Source organism: Parus major, chromosome 2 (genome assembly GCF_001522545.3).
Source record: "Parus major isolate Abel chromosome 2, Parus_major1.1, whole genome shotgun sequence".
Lineage (NCBI taxonomy): Eukaryota > Metazoa > Chordata > Aves > Passeriformes > Paridae > Parus > Parus major.
Window position 1 is genome coordinate 2,421,595 of NC_031769.1, and position 12,383 is coordinate 2,433,977.

The 12,383-nt window shown below is 50.2% G+C and overlaps 1 protein-coding gene across 1 annotated transcript in view; it reads left to right on the top strand.

The window, feature by feature from the left end:
* Positions 1-2,330: 2,330 nt before the first annotated feature.
* Positions 2,331-12,383, top strand: part of KLHL40 (kelch like family member 40) — a 12,579-nt gene continuing 2,526 nt past the window's right edge. The window contains exons 1-5 of the mRNA XM_015649755.3: positions 2,331-4,449; positions 7,849-8,009; positions 9,348-9,455; positions 10,568-10,753; positions 11,783-11,929. Of these exons, the coding sequence (XP_015505241.1) occupies positions 3,304-4,449; positions 7,849-8,009; positions 9,348-9,455; positions 10,568-10,753; positions 11,783-11,929 (1,748 nt within the window). The 5' untranslated portion in view covers positions 2,331-3,303. The remainder of the gene's footprint in view (positions 4,450-7,848; positions 8,010-9,347; positions 9,456-10,567; positions 10,754-11,782; positions 11,930-12,383) is intronic.

Sequence of the window (12,383 nt, forward strand, 5' to 3'; positions counted from 1 at the left end):
CCCAGGAGTTCTGCTGGGCCAGGAGCATCCTGGTGCTGTCTCAACCAGCTCAGCCTTGCATAGGAACCCTCAGCTTCACTGAATGCCTCTGTAGGATGGGATTTATCTCATCTCCCTGGAAAAGAGCATCTCATCTGCTCTGGTTATTACCTGCCCCTTCAGAAAACTCTACCAAGAAGCCAAGAAAATCAATTTTTCATTGTAATTACAAATCCCAGTAAATAGCCCTGCACTGGACACCTTCTTATTCAGCCTGATACAGCTAAAATTCCTTCATCCACCCTTTTTGTTCCAACATTTTTTATGGGAGTGCTCCTGCAATGCTGCATCCCTTTAGGAGGTGTCTGTGTATCCTCACTGCTGTGGTTTCATCCCACACAATTTCTCACTCACTCACTCCCCCTCATCCCCTTAGGAGGAGGATCAGAAAGAAAAGGTAAACAGGTAAATCTGTTGAGATAAGAACAGTTTAACATTTGAAACAAAACATAATGATAATAACAAGGAGAGGAGAAAGAGCAACAGAACCCAGGAGAAATAAGTGATGCACAACTCAATTGCTCATCACCCACTAACTGATGCCCAGCCTGTCCCCAGAGAGCAAATTGGCTCCCTTTTGGGTAATTTTGAGTTTATTTCCTGGAAATGATGTTGTGTGGTATGTAATATCCCTCTGGTCTGCTCTCCTGGCCACGCTGCTTCCCAGCTTTTGGTGCAGCTCCTCCCTGGCTGAGTGTGAGACCTGGAAAATCCTTGATTCAGGGTGAGAACGACTCAGAAGAGCCAAAACATCGGTAAGTTATCGATATTATCCTCAACCTAAATCAGAAAAAAACCACAGCACTGTGGGAGGAAAATCAACTCTCCCAGGCAAAACCAGGACATTCACCCACACCAAACGTCCTGGGGGACTATTCCTCACTTGGGGACACATTTAATGACTGTGGGAGGCCACTGCTCATTGGAAATGCCTGGCTGTGGCCCTGACAGATCCAGGGGACAACACACCCAGGCTCTTGGAAAACCAGGGATGCTTCCCCAAGCCTTGGAGCTGCTCCAGCTGCTGGGCAAAGCCGCTGAAGCCCATGGAGTTCCCAGGGCAGGTTTGGGAGCAGCCCAGTGCCCTTTCCCACCAACCTGGGAGATGCCAGAGACCCAGCAGGTGCCAGAGCTCCTCTGGGAAGGGCTGGAGCTGCATTTTAGCAGCAGCACCTCGTGGGGTGGGGGATAAGGAAGCAAAACTCGGATGGCAGCGCAACGAAAAGGAAAACAACACAGGGCTGAAGGGAGATTAAAGGCTGAGGGCGGGGGGGGAGAAATCCCAGCTGGTGGCACAACAACACAGGATTAAACTTGGGATGGCACACAGCTTCTGCAGAGAGGGGAGGGTGGGGGTGTCCAGCCCCAGATGTCAGAGAGCAAAGATTCCTGAAGTTCAACCCAGTTCAAAGATCAGATGAGCAGCACAGAGGAGCTTATGGTGTGAGCTCTGAAAACAGCTCGTGATTATTTCCCTGCTATACTGGGGCTTCCCAGATGCTGCTGGAACCACACCAGTACAGAAGGGCTTCATACTGGTATAGCTCCCTCCCTCTTCCCACTGCTAGAAATAACCATCATGGCAATTTTTATAAATACATCCGTGCCAGGGTAAGGGGTTATGTGGCTTTAAATACACCAAGAATAATGGCTAATATTTTTTCATAGACTTAATTAAATTGTTAATTAAATCTATACCATCACTGAGTGTTAGACAGCCCAGAGGGTCCACAGTAAGAGATAAAACAGATTCATGCACAAGTTTTACTACGGGTATTAATAATTATAGCTACTCTGCTCACCCATGTCTGTCAAAACTAATTTGCTTCTTTGTGAGCTCCATGGGAATAGCTGGACCTGGACTGACCATTTAAGGTCCATGGGGACCTCCTAGATATCCATGGGTAGGCAAGCAGGGCACAAGAGCTGCAGAAGAGCTCAGCCACCCTGGAGCATCAGCTCCAGGCCAGGCAGGCTGTCCTGCTGTGGCTCTAGACTTTGTCAGGGGGGTGATGAACCAGAAGGTCTGAGCAGGAGACTGTCACAGTGTCAAAGTACTTGTGTTTGGATGTCTCAATCCATGAGACATATTAAGACAGACACTTTAGAAGGTGCTTGTGTTTAGATGTCTTAATCTGTGAGTTGAAGCCCACCATTGCATTTCCTTTACTTCTGTTTTGCCTCAGACACTCTGTCTGCCACCAGGATCTGGAAAGGATGGATTTATTGGTGCCAAAATGCTCAGAGACTGTGCCACTGGGGCCCATTTTCATGTATGACAGAGTCACAGAATCAGTGAGGCTGGAAAAGAGCTCTGGGCTTGACTCCAGCCTATGATTGAACCAGACCATGGCCCTGAGTGCCATGTCCAGTCTTTCACCTCCAGGGATGGTGACTCCACCACCTACTGCGTGGAAAAAGCCATCCCTCTCCCACAGTCCCCAAATCTCCTGCTTCAGTGAGGATTTTAAGGGCACTTCCAGCACAGATCTTATATCCTATACAGGGCTGTAAATAAGCAGCTTTATCTCCATTTCCCACTCCCTTCCAGACCCCTGAAAAGCGACTCTAGAAGAGAATAAAGGATAAACCTGTGCAGAAAAGCAGCCCTGGGCAGGATCTGGCTGGAGCTGGAGATGCCACCGAGCCCACACAGGGCCCTCTCTTAGTGCATCTTTCCAGCTTTGACTTCATGGTCTATTTTCAGCACAGCTAAAGGTCCAGCACTTTCAGAGCAGCCCATTTAGCACCATCAGGAGGAAGTCCCAGCCTTGCCCCCCATGACCCACAAGGCAGATTGGGCTGTTAGATTCACCCAGAGGCCGCTTCCCAAGCCCGTGGGTCGCACGCGTCCCCCCGCGGTGTCACAGCAGCGAAACCTCCCGCTCCCCCCGCGGTGACTCATGAGCTGACAGACCCTTCCTGAATCACTGAGGCTGGAATTGCAGCTGTTCCCCTGGCCCCCTCCCTTCCTCCTTGTCCAATGTGTCATATTAAAGGGTGATCGGCTTACACATGCTGCAGTATGGATTCCTTAAGCTCTGCAGCGCTGTGTCTATATATAAAGCCCCGAGCTGGAAACTGAAGTGCACAGACAGCTGGGAGCGTAGTGAGTGCTTCATTCCCGGTGTGCCGGTGGTCTGGAAGCCCACGAGGCTGTGAGCTCTGCTTTGAGCAAGTTTCTTTACTCAGGTATAGCTATAGCCACCACTATTTACCCATAAAAGAGAGATTTGGGCAAAGAACGAGCAGTTACTCATCACCATGGGTTTGCCTCTTGATCAAGTGGAAGAATTGCGGCTCTACCAGCAAACTCTTCTCCAGGACGGACTCAAAGACATGTTGGACCACAATAAGTTTCTGGACTGTGTCTTAAAAGTCAAAGGGAAGGAGTTTCCCTGCCATCGGCTGGTGCTGGCAGCCTGCAGCCCCTATTTCCGGGCCATGTTCCTCTCAGACATGGAAGAGAGCAAGAAGAGGGAGATCAACTTGGAAGATGTGGATCCAGACGTCATGGGCAAGATCCTCCATTACATCTACACCTCCGAGCTGGAGATCACCGAGCAGAACGTGCAGGACATCTTCTCCGTGGCCAACATGTTCCAGATCCCTTCCATCTTCACCGTGTGCGTGTCCTTCCTGCAGAAGCGGCTCTGCCTCAGCAACTGCCTGGCCATCTTCCGGCTGGGATTGATGCTGGACTGCGCCCGGCTGGCTGTGGCTGCCCGGGATTTCATCTGTGACCGCTTTGCGCTGGTCTCCCGGGACGAGGAGTTCTACCAGCTCTCCCCCGACGAGCTGATTGCCATCATCTCCAGCGACTCCCTCAACATCGAGAAGGAGGAGAGCGTCTTTGAGGTGGTGATGAAGTGGGTGGAGACCAAGGACCGTGAGAGCCGGCAGAAGGCCTTGCCCGTCATCTTCGAAAGCATCCGCTTCCGCCTCATGCCCAACGACTACATCAGGGACCACGTGGAGAAGCACGCCATGGTCAAGTCCAGCCCGGAGCTGCTCAAGAAGCTGCAGATGGTGAAGGATGCCCAGAAAGGCAAATTCACTGTGGTGAAGAAGAAGAAAGTGAAGAAGAACAGTGAGAATCAAGCAAAGGAGAATGTTGTCAATGGAGCAGTGGATGAAGGGGAAGATGCAGAGGAGGACGCTCTCCCTGGGATCCTGAATGACACCATGCGCTTTGGGATGTTCCTCCAGGACCTTATTTTCATGGTGAGCGACAGTGGAGCAGTGGCCTATGACCCCAATGCCAACGAGTGTTATTTTGCCTCCCTGTCTACTCAAATCCCAAAGAACCACATCAGCCTGGTGACCAAAGAGAATCAGATCTTCATTGTTGGAGGACTGTACTACAATGAGGACAACAAAGAGGATCCAATGAGCTCCTACTTCCTACAGGTACTACCTTTATCTTTTGTTTCTTTGGCCACTTGGGAGCATCACCAAGCTTTAGCTTCCATGCAAAGCCCATAATATTTGTTGTCATGTGATGTGAAAGTTGTAAATGAGGGAGAACTATCTGGGTTGCTTTCCTGGAGATTCTTCTCCCTTTATTTTTAAGGCAGATGCCACTGAGGGGTGGTTGTGGTAGTTGAGGAGGAATGTTTGAAGGAGTAGGAAATAGGAATGAGCCTTCCCGAGCCAAATCCTGAAGAGAGGATTGTTTACAACAGTGAGCTTGGCCCAGCCCTGGCAGCCATAAGGTTCACAAACTTGGAGGTTTGTGGTGTCAGACCCAGGTTCTGCTTTGCATCCTCTGTTTCCCCTGGTTATGAACTTCAGGAAAACCCAAAGGTGACGTGGCCAGGTGCCAAAAAAAGGAGCAGCAGCAGCTGCAGCCACAGAGCAAGCACCCCAAGGACACAGGGCATGTCCCTGCATCCCAGCGTGTGCCCCATCCCTCGTGCTGGTCCTGCCCATGGAGGTGGGTTTGGTCCAGCTCAGAGTCTCTGCCATTTCCATCCTGTGAGGGGAAACCACCCTGAGGGGTCTTTGGGGATACTCCTCAGGGAAAGTGGCTGTTCCAACTCAGCAGTGACGAAACTGTGACTGGATTGAGTTGTGCAGGCAATCTGAGCCCCAGCCTGGGCTGCAGCCCAGATTTCTTTCCCTGTAGACAGCAAAGGCAAGGCGCCTACCCTTCCTGCTGACCCCGAGGAATCCAGTAAATCCTCTGTTCTTCCTCCCATACCCAGAAATCCCTTCTTTGTTCCTCTCCATGGCTCAAATCTTCTGGGAAGAAACAATAACATGTCCCAGGCTCACATCTTCTGGGGAAAACAATAACATCTCCAGGCAGAAAGGATAAAATGAGGGTGGTTGCCAAGCTTAGAGCCCTGATCCCTCCCTTGACTCCTGGCTCTCATCAATAGGGCTGCAGATCATGCAGGAACCATGCTTGTCCTCACCTGGAAAGGGGCAGGGGGTTGTGCAGACCTGGTGAAGTCCAGGGAATGAGTAGCTAAGAGGAAGAAACCCCAGCCCTATAAAGCAGGAGGGAGTGGGAAAGCTGGGGAGGTGCTGGGGGTGTCCTGTTTGAGATACAGCCTTTCACACTGGGCAGTCCATGATGACAGAGGTGTGGCACACCCCATCAGTTACCTGTGAAGAGTAAACCTGTGCCTAAAGATCAATCTTCCCAGCAGAAGTGGGGCAGGGCCCAGAGAGGTCACAGAACCTTCAGACAATCATCGAATGGCATGGGTTGAGAAGGACCTGGAAGATCACTTGGTTCCAAACCCCTGCTGTGAGCAGGGACACCTTCCACTACACCAGGTTGCTCAGAACTCCATCCAGCCTTGAATTCTTCCAGGGGCGGGGCAACATCCTTGGAAACATTTAATATTTGACTGCATAAAGCCCTGGGAAACTGCTCTAACTCCAAATCTGTGCCCCTCTGAACATGTGGGTTGGATGAAAAACCTTTGGTGGTCCTTCCTCCCAAAGTACTCCGTGGTTCTAAGCTGCAAACAGCAAAATTTCTCTGTTCAGCTCCCAGTTTGCCACTGACTCCGTGGCAAATGCCTTGAGCACCCTGGGGCCAGTTTTAACTCTTCCCCACAAGAAGGGTCACTTCACACATGTCATTTGTGCTTGTGAGAATCAGACAAATCCTGGGACTGGAGAGTGCAATCAGTTTGCAAATGGTTGATTTATTACATCAGTGTCATTATGTAGCTCACAGTATGAGCAAGAGAGGTTTTGAGCCCTTTTTTGCAGCTCAAACAATATATTCAGACATCCAGCTCTATGGCAAGCCACTGTGCCACAGCTCCCTACACCACCTGATTTTTTTCTATCCTCCCAAATTTCACATTCCTCCTGCTGAAGCCAGGGGCATTAGGTCAGGGATAACTTAGATTTAAGGGCAGGCACCAAAATATAAAAATGCTGATAAATCCCAGGAGCCTTGCAGATTTTGGCAGGAGCAAAATGATTCCATTGACATTTCAGATGGAAAAGGGTATCCTTTCTTTGTCACTTGCAAGATTTATCACTCAAAAACAATGCTGAATCCATCAAGAGGCAGGAACTATCCTGATGACTGAGCTGCTCAGGGTTGCACTATAAATAACACATGTGTGGACCACAGCTTACAAAGAGACAAAAACCACAGGCACGCAGCTGAGGCCGAGTCTTTGGAGCCAACCCATCAGGCTGAAGCTCCTTGGCCTGAGCCCATGGTGAACAGTGCTCCAGGCAGTGCTGTGTCACAGCTTCATCCTGCAGTCCCAAAAATTGGCTGCAAGACATCCCTCCCTCCTCTAATTTTTTTCCCCAGTTCCCATTAAGCCATGGTGCTCATGGTCTTCAGTCTAAGAGTTTTTCCTGGGTTTTTTTTTCCTCCTGGTGGGAGATGAGACAATGCCTTGATCTACAGATATCCAAGGATTTGGTGATCTGATCCATCAGCTTGTTCATCTGTCAGATGGAACTGGCACACTTTGTTTGTGTAGCCAGCATTGCTGGCAGCACCCTGATAGCTGGCAGAGATGGAAATGCCAGGATGAAGTAGTGTGAGGTGTGCGACGCGTGAAAAGGTTCAGGAAAATTTCTGGGATTGAAATGCTTCCATTCCTCCAATCCCAGGAACAATCCATTATAAATCCAGCAAGGGAGTCTTTCACCAAAAGATGACCAAGCTTGCTTCAGGTTCTGTTGCCGCCCGCAACAAGGTTCCAAGTTAGAAAAGGAGACTCAGGAGTGAATTTGTCACTTTACACCTCCCTGAAAGGAGGCTGCAGCCAGATGGGGGTTGGCCTCTTCTCCCAGGCAGCCAGTGACAGGATGAGAGGAAAAGGCCTCAGGCTGCACCAAGGGAGGTTCAGGTTGAACATCATGGAGAATTTTTTTACCAAAAGGGTGATCAGGCATTGAGGGCTGCCCAGGCAAGTGGTGGAGTCACCATCCCTAGTGGTGATGTGCTGATGTGGCGCTCAGTGCCATGGAATTGACAAGGAGGTCAAAGGATGGACCCCATGATCTCAGAGGTATTTTCCAACTTTAATGTGATTCTCTAAAGTCCAGGCTTTGATGAATGGAGCAGAACGTGTTGCTGCAGACCCGTCTCTGCTCTTATGCCTTGCCATATTTTGTTTTTCACACAATACATGACTTGGGTTTGCTCTCAGACCTCCCATCCTTCTCCAGGTGACAAAGGCACAGCCTCAGGAACATTGCAGAGCGTGCTGCTGGGGTGACCAAGCTGCACGTGGGAACAGATTTGTCCTCCACCTCTGGACCCTGACTTTAGCTAAACAAATGGGCACACACTAATGACCATATGTTCCCTTCCAGTACGACCATCTGGACGCAGACTGGCTGGGGATGCCCCCCCTGCCCTCCCCTCGCTGCCTCTTCGGCCTGGGGGAGGCAGAAAACTCAATTTTTGTGGTTGGAGGGAAGGAACTGAAGGAGGGAGAGAAGACCTTGGATTCAGTCCTGTGCTACGACCGGCTGTGAGTGCTCAGTGCCAGTGTGGGGTGGGAGGGGGCTGAGGAGAAGGTGGAGCAGCTGCTGTCAAAGTGACTCCAGCTCTCCAGGGGTCAAAAGGTTTGGGAGAAGGGCTTGAACTCTGCATGTGGATGCTGGGACTGTCTCGAGCTGTGCCCTGGAGCTCTGAGCTGTCTCGCTCCAGCTGCTCCCTTTATTGAGCCTCCTGGAGAGGGAAGCCTTTATGGGGGTATTTTGTTATCTGGGACTGATATTAGTAGGTGTTCATGTGAAACATGGGCAGAGGTGTTTTTCCTTCTGCTAAATCTTCTGCTCTTTCCCATTGATTAAAGGTTCAGTGACATTCACTGTGGTCTCACCGAAAGGGGTTAGAGCAGAAAAGCTTGTTTTTAAAATTGTCAGATATGTCACAGAATGGCTCATCCTGATTATTATCAGGCTTAATATCCAATTCTTTCTGGACAATGGGCTCTGACCCATGCTAGCTCATGAGCTTTATTAAAAGGCACCATCCCGTTCTTCTCTCAGGAGACAGAAACTTCCAAAGCCTGCTGCTCTCTGTCCCAAAGAGAACAGAGCAGCAGGCATCAGCAAGCCTTTGCTTGGTCTATATTTAGATGTGTGTGTTTCCAAGTCTGTTTTATAGGCAGAGTTTTGAAACCAGTTCCATTCCCACAGAGCAGGGCATTTCTCTGCCCCTGCAGACTCTGGGAAAGAATTTTTCTGCCCCTGCTAAGTGCTCGGGGGTGGTTGGAGTATCAATTTGAATCTTGTAGAGATGTGATCAGCTCCACTTTATCCCTGGTTTTATTTGGTTGATATTATTCTGACTGACAGTGACTGAACATGAGCCAGCTGTGTGCCCAGGTGGCCAAGAAGGCTGGTGGCATCCTGGATCAGGATCAGCAGGACCAGGGAAATGTTTCTTCCTTTGTGCTGGGCACTGTAAGGCTTCACCTCAATTCCTGTCTGGTTTTGGGCCCCTCATGACAACAAGGACATTGAGGGGCTGGAGTGAGCCCTGAGAAGGGAACAGAGCTGAGGAAGGGTCTGGAGGGGCTCAGCTTGGAGAAAAGGAGGTTCAAGGGGACATTATTGCTCCCTATACCCACCTGAAGACCTCAAGAAAATAATGGGTATCAGCATAAATATTCTGCTGATTTTACTGTCACCCTTTCTTAGGATCAGCACATTTACTGTCTGAGCCCGTCTCATTGCAGACCTTGTGTTTCTGAGACAGTGGCCAAGCCTGTGCTCCCCTCTAGGACTGGGAAGTGTCCTCCCCACCAGGTGTCACCCAGCAGGCTACAAATCCTTTTAATTCCCATCTTTCTCTGACCCAGGTCCTTCAAGTGGGGTGAGGCCGATCCCCTTCCCTACGCAGTCTATGGCCACGCAGTGGTGTCACACAAGGATCTTGTCTACGTCATCGGGGGCAAAGGAAGTGACAAGTAAGTCAAAAAGCAAGAGAAAATCAAGGAGGCAATGCCCCAAACCGGTGGGAGAGCAGAGTTGGTACCTCCTCAGCCTGGTTTAAGGAGGGCTGGATGGGATGGGAGATGTGGATCCTATCTGCCTTAGCTCCCCTTTGTGCCTGCAGCCCTTTCCAGAACCTTCGGAGGCCAGCAGGGACATCAGGAAGATGGCAGTGTCCTTAGAGGAGAGAGAAGGTATTGCCCCATCCCTGGAGGCTGGCTGGAGGGGGCTTTAAGGGAAACTGGTCTAGTGGAAGGTGGCTCTGCCCATGGGGGTTGGAGTGAGATGTCTTTAAAGATCCTTCCGAATCAAACCATTCTGTGATCCCCTTTGCTTACAAAAAAATAAATGTCACACAGACTGGGAAAGGCGTTGAAGAGCAAGAAGCCACTTCACTTTTAGGGTCTCCTGTCTTGGACTTGTGGAGCAGAGGGGTCACCACAGTCAAATCCAGACATGTATTTGCAACAGGAGGGAAAACCCTCATCCACCCTGACCCCATCCTGCCCTCCTGCAGGAGACAAGCTCAGCAGGAAAAGCCTCTCTCAGGAGCATCACTGTGGCTGCCTTGCAGGGCACAAATGTGACTGTCTGCAGAGCAAACTTTCCAAACTCCAGCAAGGACTGGTCCTGTTTGGGAAAGATTTTGGTCTGAAATTGTGAATGTGCATAAAATTCACACCTCACACTGCCCATCTGGTGATAGGAACATCACTGAGGATATTTTGCAGCATGGCAGTGGATCAGGAGCAATAAAACAAAGCCTTGATGGCTGTGAGAGGTCCTAAGAGGCTGTTGGCTGTCTGGACCTGTATGCAGGTGTGTGAGCACCAAGCTGAACTCTCAGGATTCCTGTCCAAAGTGGGCACAGCAGGAGGGGATGTGTTACACATGGTGCCTCCAGGCAAGGACATCCTTGGATGCACACCCAACAAAGGGGGTGTTCCTCCACTCATGCCAATGTGAAGGAGCAAAATCCTCCCTAGACACCCCACCTTCTTCCCAGCAGACACCCCCAAACCCCTGCAGTGCAAAACTATCCCTTGGCAGGTGATTGAGGCTCCTTTTCCTTCTCATTTTTCTCCAGGAAGTGCCTGAAGAAGATGTGTGTTTACAACCCAGCCAAGTTTGAGTGGAAGGAATTGGCTCCCATGAAAACCGCCCGCTCCTTGTTCGGAGCCACCGTGCACAAGGACAAAATCTACGTGGCAGCTGGTGTGACTGACTCTGGTTTGACCAACTCGGTGGAGGTCTACGACATTGCCACCAACAAGTATGTGCTGAGTTGTGGTTACACAAGGAGTAGGTGCAGGTGTACACTCAGCAACTTTCAACCATTCTGGAGTTTGTTTGTGACTCCTGATGTCAGTTCCTCCAGTTTATATACCCATGGCAGAGGAGTTGGAACTGGGTAATCTTTAAGGTCCCTTCCAACCCAATCATTCTAGGATTCTATGGTTCCTCAGAGAGCTGGGAATGACCAAAGTCACTGTGGTAGGATCATCTCAGGCTCATCCTCAAAGTGGTTTCACCCACTGAGCCGTCCTTGGGTTCCCTGGCAGCTTCACCCAACACAATAAACCCTCTGAGTCTGGGTGGCTCTTGCAGCTGCAGTCCCAGCACTGGGACGTACTGGTCCATGCACTCAAAGCGATGCCTTAAGTTTAAACTTTCACATTTTCCAGATTCTGTACTCTGAACTTCATATAAAGTGTGAGCAAGTTCCCTTCACAGCTCAGTCAGACACAACAATCCTTTTCCAGCCCCAGAACCAAGGACACTATTGCAGCATCAGGTTTAAAAAGTACAAACAGCTGCAAACTGAGGAGAGCAATCTGGGAGGATGGGTCTTCATAACCTGTAAGAAGCTGTAATTGGACAATTAACCCCAAAATGTAAATGGACCAAAACTATAAAAGGGTGAAAATTCGTGTCTCAGAGTCCATTTTAGGTCCATCTTGGGTCCATCCTGGATCCATCTTGGGTAGAGCCATGGCTGGGCTCTTGTACTGCCCAAGGTGCGTCCTTTGAAGACCTTTAAAATGAATACCTACTTTATTCCTTTAATGCTGTCTAGCCTCTGTTCTAGGTACTCTCTTTAGGCACCAAAAATAAAACAAAGTTGAACAATGATGATGGGAACAGTTTCCCTAAAATCAGCCAGGGTACGGTCCCATCCCACCTAGACCTGCCCAACTGGATCTGTCACTAGTGAGCTCAGTTGCTGAATCCTGATTTGAGGCCATCCTCACCATGGAGGTGGCCAGGATTCTCTAACTTGTCCCCTCTCTCTTGGTGGCAGGTGGGACACCTTCACTGAGTTCCCTCAGGAGCGCAGCTCTGTCAGCCTGGTCAGTCTGTCCGGGGTGCTCTACCTGCTCGGGGGCTTCGCCACGGTGGAGACGGAGTCGGGAGAGCTGGTGCCAACGGAGCTGAACGATGTTTGGAGGTGACAACCTTCCCCAGGGCTGTCCAAGGGAGCATGGGAGGGATGTTAGTAATGAAATAGATAATTTCTGTCTTTTTTTTATGCCATCAGTGTGAGATGGGGGCTGTCACTCCAGCACAAGGATGCAGGCTCAGCACAGGGTGTCTGGGAAGTTTGCCCTGTGCTATGCTGCAGGGCACATTGGTGCTTCAGTGATCTCTCCCAGCCTCACACAGCAACAGACCAGGGAAAACTTGCTCCTTTAGCTCTGTTGTGCATTGACATTTTGCCTGGAGCTGGTTCCAGCCTCCCCTTTGGTGTGGAGCAGCATCTGTGCAATGCTTCCTCTCCCTGGGAACAGCCAGTGCTCAGGCTGGGAAGCAGACAGTCTGGGCTGGATAGCAGATAGTCAGGGCTGGGAAGCAGATAGTCTGGGCTGGGAAGCAGATAGTCTGGGCTGGGAAGCAGATAGTCT